The 9005-nt window shown below is 48.2% G+C and overlaps 2 protein-coding genes across 3 annotated transcripts; one reads left to right on the forward strand and one right to left on the reverse strand.

Moving 5' to 3' along the window:
* The first annotated feature begins 1822 nt into the window (after nt 1-1822).
* LOC133899410 (cation/H(+) antiporter 15-like) lies at nt 1823-4504 on the forward strand. Its single transcript, XM_062340399.1, has 3 exons — nt 1823-2062; nt 2179-3195; nt 3308-4504. Exons 1-3 carry the CDS (start codon nt 1823-1825, stop codon nt 4502-4504), a joined length of 2454 nt encoding a protein of 817 aa, XP_062196383.1.
* Nucleotides 4505-4628: 124 nt separating this feature from the next.
* Nucleotides 4629-8481, reverse strand: LOC133899004 (uncharacterized). Of its 2 annotated transcripts, none has more exons than XM_062339869.1 (7): nt 8333-8481; nt 7001-7496; nt 6358-6524; nt 6190-6270; nt 6029-6104; nt 5863-5952; nt 4629-5084 (listed from the first exon to the last, which is right to left on the reverse strand). In XM_062339869.1, exons 2-7 carry the CDS (start codon nt 7479-7481, stop codon nt 4954-4956), a joined length of 1026 nt encoding a protein of 341 aa, XP_062195853.1. In that variant the 5' UTR covers nt 7482-7496; nt 8333-8481; the 3' UTR covers nt 4629-4953. The 2 variants fall into 2 exon arrangements, with proteins under 2 accessions (XP_062195853.1, XP_062195852.1); XM_062339868.1 differs by having other exon boundaries at nt 6358-6527.
* Nucleotides 8482-9005: the final 524 nt, after the last annotated feature.

A 9005-nucleotide genomic window follows, 5' to 3' on the forward strand; every position in this document is an offset into this window, starting at 1 on the left:
ATGAATCCCTAAATACACATAAACATATTGTCAAGACAAATTTAATCAGTTTTCAAGTCAGTGTGGTCCTATAGTGGCTGATATGGTTGGACAATAGATGAAATAACATAGTAGGAGAAAACAAAGACAACAAGTAATACTTCAACAGCTATGTAAGGTTTTGCAGCAGTCGGATGTTTGGACAACATTAAAAAATAATAAATCGCCATGAGGCAGACCTAAATAATCTCACCCTACATTTAGTAATTGGCTAAGTCCATCAACAGCCTAGATTACGCCTATATTACTACCACTTACATATTAATTGGGTCAAGAGGAACAAAGATGTTATCATTATGTTGGTCAAATAAAATAAGGATAAAAATGTCTTTTTACTTGGCATGTTTGGTTTTAAAAACAAAAAAAAAAGATGCAAAAGTGTGATAAACTAGGAATACTACATGTTACAGACTTCATATTATAAGAAAACTATATCATTAGTATGATGGTTCAAAAAACATCTCGAAGACATGAAAACTTAAAACATCGAATGGGAATTGATTTTACTACCTATCTCTCGAGCCTTTGATCAATAACTTTGTGTCCATCCATTCAATTCACTCTGAGATTCATTGATTCTTAGGTCCACAAGAGCACAACTGCAGAAGCATTATGCCATAAAAAATTGAGTGATATAAGTTATATTTCCCCTAAAAATTTATAAAGACTCCCAGTAAAAAATCATGGATGAAGTGTAGAGTTAGAAACGGCAAACCTTGGTGCAAAACTGGGTTATTCGTGAGGAGCATATGTTGCTTTCTGCGGAGCGGGTGGTGCAACCTGGTATGAGCATGGCTGCCCTGAGCAAGGAAAAATTTATCGGAGGTTAGTGATAAACAGGATTATCGGATTTATCGGAATTCTACCGGTGATAGACAAAACATTTTGGACAAATTTTTTTAAAAAAGGCTCAATTTCTTTAGAAAATCACATAGATTGTATCTAAACCATTTGACATACAAAAATAACACATAAATGAATTAGGGTTGGAGAGAGTGGTTTGGCGAGCTGTGGCCTGCGGACCGACGTTTTGTTTCTCGCGTGTTGAATCCGGAAATCAAAAGACGATAATTTCAGAAATTACCAAAATTTTTAGCCAATAAGTAAATTTATCGGCTCCCACCGATAAACAGGATTATCGGGTTTATCGATTTTTTCGATGATAAATTTTTCACATGCCCTGAGTGCTCTGTCAATGGAGGCGTTTGCTTGCAGGGATTGTTTGTTTTCTGCCATTGAGAAAGGTCCTCCGGATGTTATTTTGGAAACTGATAGCCATGTAGTGGTTGTTCAGTTGATCTTTGAGGAAATTAAATCCTATGTATCAACGATCAGAGAGATCTCTTCTGTCATCAAGGATATGACTATATGAGAGAGCCTTAACAGGAGTTATTTATTATACATGCACAAGGCATATATACGTCACATGATGATAGGTGTGTGTGGCTATATGAGGCACCTTTTCATGTGTACGTTCGTGTTTACCTACCAACGAAGCTCCTTGATCTAAAAAAAAAGATTGGTAGTGGCAAATTAAATCAGGTTTGGCAAATATAAGAGTGACAAATTATTTTTTTCCTGCTGTGAATGGGAGAGAGGTCATAGTGATGTGGTCGGCGCTCGATCCACTTTTCCCGCCTAACCATCATCCCGGCCCCGTGCTACTGCTTAGCAAACCATTTTGCATGCATTCACCGCACGCCATGGAGAATTCTCCATTCTTCTCGGTGCTCCATTCCCTGCCCCTTCCGTCCGCTCTCTCCTCCCTGAGGCCCGGCCGCCGATGTCGCTGGAGGGGCCCCGCGCCGCGCACCTGCAGGGGGAGGTCAGCGTCAACAAGAGCCTCTTCTGCTTCCAGCCCAACTCCGGCGCCACTTCCTCCGGCGTCTTCGCCGGCGACGACCCTCTCAACTTCTACTTCCCGCTCCTCCTCTACCATGTCTGCATCGTCTTCGCGCTCTCCCGCGCCATCCATGCGTTGCTCCGACGCGCCAATGTCCCCCTCGTCATCTCCCAGATCCTCGTACGTATCATGCATTGCATGCTCGTCTTGTGAGATTGCATTGCATCGCGTGCGTGCATGTCTCGATCCGAGTGTTTGATCGATTAACTAATTGCACAGAGGTGGTGCGTGTATAGGCCGGCGCGCTGCTCGGTCCGACGTTCCTCGGCCGGGTGCTCCCGCACGTCGGCGAGCTCTTCGCGACGCCGGAGGGGTGGGTGCAGATCAACACGGTCGGGGGCTACGCCTTCATGCTCCAGATCTTCGTCATCGGCGTCAAAACGGACCTCGGAATGATCGCCAAGTCCGGCAAGAAGGCCATCGCCATCGCCGTCTTTGGCACCGCCGCGCCGCACATTGCCATGTACTCCGCCGGCGCCGCGCTCAGCGCTCGCGTGCCGTCGGCTTGGACGCGCACGTTAATGCTCACCAACCTCAACTCGTGGTGGTCACTCTCGGCGTTCATCGTCGTCTGCTGCACGTTGGACGATCTCAACCTCCTCTCCTCCAAGCTCGGCCGCCTCGCCATGTCCTCCGCGCTCATCGGCGACTTCGCCAACACCTTCTGCATTGCTGGCGTCACCTCCTACATCCTCGCGGCCAGCCCCTCGGAGAAGCTCCAGCGGATAGGCCTCGCGTCCCTCATCGCCTTCACCGTCTTCATCGGGTTCATGGCGTTCGTGTTGCGGCCGGTCGTCCTGCGGCTGATCCGCGACGTGCCGGAGGGTGCGCTCCTTACCGAGGCGCGGCTCGTGGCCGTGCTGCTCATCACCATCACGTGCAGCTTCGCCGGCGAGATCCTCGGCCTGCACGCGACGTACGGTCCCTTCGTGCTGGGGCTCATGCTTCCCGGCGGCGCCCCGCTCGGGGTCACCATGGCGGAGCGGCTGGACCGGCTGGTAGCCGGGGTTCTCATGCCGCTGCTGTTCGCGCAGGGTGGCATGAGGCTAAACATCTACAAGCTGACGGACGCCTCGACATGCCTCCTGCTCGAGGTGTTCCTGGTCGTCGGCGTTCTCGCCAAGTTCGTCGCGTGCATTCTGCCGTGCTTGTTCTGTCAGATGCCGCTCCGGGAAGCCTTCATCGTCGGCCTCATGATGAACTTCAAGGGCATCACCGAGGTTGTCTACGCCTCGGCATTCATGGACGCCAAGGTACTCAGGCCCAGGAGCACAGAATTTTTTTGAACTATTATCCTTGCCGCGCAATTCGCTTGATCTAATTGGTTGCAACAACATTTAATTTGTTTGATCTAATTAAATGTAGGTGTGGGATGAACAAGTGTACGCGGCATTCATGATCAACGTGCTGGTGCTGGGCACGACGACGGCGTCGGTGGTCAAGTACATGTACCACCCGGAGGAGAAGTACGTGGCGTACCGGCGGCGCACGGTGCAGCACAAGAAGCTGGGAGAGGAGCTGCGGGTGCTGGCGTGCGTGCACTCGCAGGCCGACGTGGCCCCGATGCTAGCGCTGCTCGACGCGTCCAGCCCGTCGCCGGTGTCGCCGATCGCCGTCTACCTTCTGCACCTCGCGCCGCTCGCCGGGCTCACCAGCTCCGTGCTCCGTCCGTTCAGGCACGGCGACCGGAACTGCGTGCCGTCGGGTGGCACCGACTCGGCGCGCATCGTCAACGCGTTCCAGTTCTTCGTGCACCAGCGGCCGCAGGGCTCCGCGTCGCTGCTCCCCTACGTCTGCATCGCGCCCTACGCCACCATGCACGACGACGTCTGCGCCGTCGCGCTCGAGAAGCGCCCCATGCTCATCATCGTGCCGTTCCACAAGCGCCTCGCCATCGACGGCTCCGTCGAGCCGACCACGGCCAACGCCGGCGCAGTCCAGGCCGCCAACACCAACATACTCAACTACTCCCCCTGCTCGGTCGCCATCCTCGTCGACCGGGGCAGCCTATCCGCCGCGGCCGCCACGGCCGACGGGCTCCCTCACCGCGTCGCACTGTACTTCCTCGGCGGGCCGGACGACCGGGAGGCGCTGGCGCTGGCGACGCACATGGCCGAGGACGCGCCGATCGGCCTAACCGTGTTTCGGTTCGTGCTGCCGCCGGCGTGGCGCAAGTGCGGTGACGCCGACGAGGACCAGCTCGACGAGGACGCGCTGCAGGAGTACGTCCGGCGGTGGGTCGACGACCACCGGCTCGTCTACAGAGAGAACCTGGTCAGTGGCTCCGACGAGATGGTGGCCGTCATACGGAAGGCGAGCCCAGGGTTCAACCTGCTGATGGTCGGCCGGCGAGCGGGGAGCCTCGAGTCACCGCTGACAGCCGGCATATCGGAGTGGAGTGAGCACCTGGAGCTCGGCGTCCTTGGCGATCTGCTCACGTCGACGGACTTTGGATGCCGGGTGTCGACGCTAGTGGTGCAGCAGCAGACCAGGGCAGCCGCCGGAGAAATCGGCCGGTCGCCAGAAAAGCATGGACAGCAGCGATCTGACGGTCACGTTTGAAAAACCATGCAACGTTATTTAGCTTTTCTCAAGTTGTAATCGTAATGTTGTACTGTGTGTAGCATCTTGGCAGCTAGAACGCAATTGATAGAACGAAAATCTTGTTCAGAGTACTCAGACTGAATCATCGGAAACACGTACTACTCATAGACTGATACGAACAACAGTACACAAGAACACAGGATTACATGTGAATCACACCTCACGGTGGCGGCAGTTAGGATGTTCAGAAGACATCACCGAAACCAGTCTGAATCCCAGAATATAATTAAATTTTAGCTCAGCAAGTGGCAGATTTTAGCTCACTGGGATAGATGTTCCACGAGCAGCTGTTGACTTTGGGGAAAGTAACGTAGTTTTCTGAAGTGGTCTCGAGTTACATCAATTTCTACAGGCAGTGGAAGTTGCCGGTACCATGTATGATGATCCTGCCTATACTACAGAGGAACTCATGTACGGCGTGAACGACCTTTGGAAGAACCATTCTGAGAGTTCCTTGAAGAATTGGAGCCACGGGTTTGATTAGGTGCTGGAAGCGCAAGCATTTTATTCGCACCTTGGAAGTCAGGGTGAATACTTCCTGCATTAATTACAACGAGTAAGATCTCGGAACTCTAGGAATTAAGCTTGAATCATAAAATCAGACGAACATGGCAAAGTTATAAGCAGGTTCAATTTCATTCATGCACACAAGAGAATAACGTGACTATATCAAGCCCATATCAGTATCACCAACGATCTTGAAAGCCCAATTATAGGCATCCATTCATTAACATGAGACCAGATACTCCTGAGGTCAAATATCAATGGTCAAACTAATTATCCTTCTACTGGGCAGGAATACTACTAGCGAGGCTTATAGGCGACCTCACCGACGCATTCAGGGCTCTGCAGTTGAAGCTGGTGCCTGCAGGGCATTTATGTGTTGGTCTAATGCAAGGTTCTGCCTAATACTGTTAAGCTTTAACTCTGTAAATTCTAGAATAAATACATCTAATTTATGACAGAACTTACAATAATGTGCATGCTCTCTGTTCATATTTAAAAAAAAAATCCCACTCTTTCCAAGGGATATCTAATCTTTGTACCACTATCTAAGCTAATAATCACCCCCCATCTACAATGATAGCGCAGTTGACATATTATCAGGGATTGGAATACTATTTCAAAGCAATTCGGTCCAGATGCCACCATCAGCAAAAAAAAGGTACTGTTATGGTCAAAACCCCTTAACTTTATAAAAAGAAAATGCGTCTATAACATCATTCTCCTTTTACCCATAATGCGAGAAATCACATACTACATATCACACATGCATATGTGTGCGCGAGTGTGCATGTGCAGGAGGGAGTCTGTACCGCTGCCAAGCATGTTCATTCTGGGATCCCGTCCAGGCAAATTCTCCCTAGCATTTCTTTGCCATGATTCCTCAAACCCATGAAGCTCGTCTGTATGGAAAGAAAAATGGCATCAGAATCAGCTTGAGAGAAAATAATACGGTTTCAGGAATAGAAGGCACTAAACCTTCATTCAAGTTGTGTAAAGTTTGAAGGGTGTTAACATGTCCATCAGAATTCAGTTTTCTTGTCAATGAGTGGCCCTGCAGCAGCAGATAGTAGCTCCAATCATACCATCAATGCAATTGGAAGAGAGAAAGCAGGAGATCTGTCAGGAATAGCAAGTACCTTACTACCAATGCCACGTGAAATCCTGTGAGTGGCTTTACCAGTAGCTGTGTTGGCCTCCTTACTTTCATCGAATGTAATCTAGCACATTAAAAAAAATTAGCAATATAATTTGAACCCTACAAATACATAGATGAAGAAAAAACAACACTTCTGAGATACACGTACTCCATCTCCACCACTCCTCCTAGCTGCCGAAGATGTATAACAGACTCCATTTGGACCACCAAATGTAACAGTAGAGCTCTGAAACATAAATGTCTGAGGCTGTGGTTGTGATGTGCTGACTCTGTTGAACTCCCTCCCAAATTGCTCATACTTAGGTCTTTTATTATCTGCTGAAGAACATCTGTGCATTAGTAGCCTCCACTTTTTATGTGAATCCTTTATGACACACACTAAGAGGGTATTCTAAAAACTTCTCTGATAAAAAAAAAAGAGAAACACAATTTAATGTTACCTGGTAATTGAGTCTCTGAACATCAATTGTGTAGGCTGCCTAGCATCACCACAATTTAATGTGATAGAATAAGTTGTTTTGATGAATTATGAAGTTGACTAGTTATTTATCTGCAAGTTCCTAGTATATTTACTGAATCTAAAAAAAGAAGTAAATTTACTAAATGGATTTTCCAATAATTACTAACAATCTTTTCAGTCCCTGAGTTAAAAAAAGGACAAAAGGTGGTCCGGGACTCCAGACCAAATCGGCTAATTAAATTAAAAATAATTGTTTAATACAAAGATGGTCAGTAACATGCCCACGAAGATAAATGAAAAGGTTTCTACTAGAGGTTTAAAGTAAACAGACCTTCAGCTTCTTCATCAGGGTCCTCCACGTATGGCTCTTTGCTTGTCCTTGGATGCTTTCTAAAATTTCCTTTCTGCTTCTCATCTTCTTTATCACCACTTGCATCATCTTCATCGTCTGAAGACAGCTCTTTGATAATTGGCCCTTTAGGCCTGCTTGGTTCAGGAGCTTGCTGAATGAAGCGACCAGCATTGTTCATGCCTTGATTCAGATCTCCCTGGGGCCCAAATATGATTGGCCCAAACATGCCTGCATTGCTCATGCCCCCAATGAGACCTCCCTGGGGCCCGAACAAACTAGGTCCAAGCAAGCTAGGTTGCATCATGCTGCCAAAGGGGTTTGTGAAGAACGGATCATCAAAGGGATTCACCCCACCAAGGAAACTGGACATAAGGCTCCCAGGTCGTCCAAAGCCACCGAAACCAGCGAAGGGATCACCGAAACCGAATAAACCATGCCTCCCACCTCTTCCCCCTTGCATCTTCTTATACAGTATCTAACCAGGTCAAAAGGCAGACACAATGTAAATGACTAAACTCTAATCAACATACAAATGAACAAGTAGCTGCACTATTCAGTAAAATAGACAACAAAACATACGAAAATGTCATGTAACTGTAAATCCAACATCACACAATCCAGTAAAGGCCATGAAGTCATATCCCAAGGCTCTACCTTGAACAATAACGTCAATGGTAGGATCAAATATGGTGTCCAAAATATGGTGATCAAAATGACATTTTGTCTACAACATCAAACCAGGAGTAATCCCAACAGGCAAGCATAAATGTCAAGGTCATCCACTATGTTGTACTCTAGCTAGTACACCTCCGCCGGCGTCTATACCGCAAAGTACATCAGTTGGATTGGTGGGAACATCCCCCTCTTCAACTAGTGCCAGTCAATTGGCAAAAAATGACACAATTAGGTGTACATTCCTATGATGTTGCCATGATGCCCTAATATGAAATTTTCCATCACCATGACAAATCATAGAATGAGCTTCACGCATCTGACAACTGGACAACATCACGATCAACCGCCGCTCTCCGCAGCACATCGTAAACCCTACATCGATTTTTTTCCCCTCCACAAAGCTAAAGATGACCCCCAAAAATTCCCCCCCCCCCCCCCAAAAAAAATTACCAGGGAAAAGGGGCCTCCGCTTCCCGCGGAGACAGCCCCGTGGCCGAAGCTGCTCAAAACGTAGCAAATCCACTGGAACCGTCGCACAGATCACTGAGAGACGCACGAAAGTAGCGAGCGGAACCGGAATCCCCAGCAAAATCAGGGGCGCAAATTGCATAGTCGGAACGGGGGAGAGAAGCAGACCTGAAACCCCCGAGGGATTTGGGCGCGCGCGTCCGCAGGGATCCGATCGGGTCGGTTCAGACGCTGGCTCCCTCGAGCTCTGGGAGTCGCGGACGCAAGCGAAGCTTCGATTGGTAGAGGAGGACACGCCTGCAAACGAAACTGGAAGAGGTGAGAGAGAGAAGAAGCCGCTCGAGAGTTCTAGAATCTGGGCCCAAAATTCTGCGGGTGGCGGCCCGTTTGGGCCCAAAATTCTGCTTAATGGGCCTCTGCAAGATTTCTCCCGTTCGCGCCTCAGAATTTTCTGGTTCTCCTCCCTCCGTATTCTCGTTTTGAATTTTTAACATGAGGACACATAGGTCTGTTTGGTTCCAGACGAGCTTTGCCTAGCCTCGCCAGTATGAGTTGTTAGGATTATAACTCTAAAATTAGAGTTATATTAGAGTTCGTTTAGATTACGAATTAGGTTTCAACTCCGAGTTGATTTCTATCTCTTGTAATTACGGGTATAAATATAAATCTGTTTGCTCTTTGTAATTCATCCCAAAATAAAAAAAGATGTAGTCCCTCAAGTTCATCGCGTTCTTTGTGGGATCAAACCCTAATCACACGAATCTCCTCGGAATCTCCAAATTTCGAGTTCTATACTTTCTAACAAGTGGTATCACAGACTCATACCTTCAATTGACGTCAA

The sequence above is a fragment of the Phragmites australis genome, chromosome 18 (genome assembly GCF_958298935.1).
Source record: "Phragmites australis chromosome 18, lpPhrAust1.1, whole genome shotgun sequence".
NCBI classification, from domain to species: Eukaryota; Viridiplantae; Streptophyta; class Magnoliopsida; order Poales; family Poaceae; genus Phragmites; species Phragmites australis.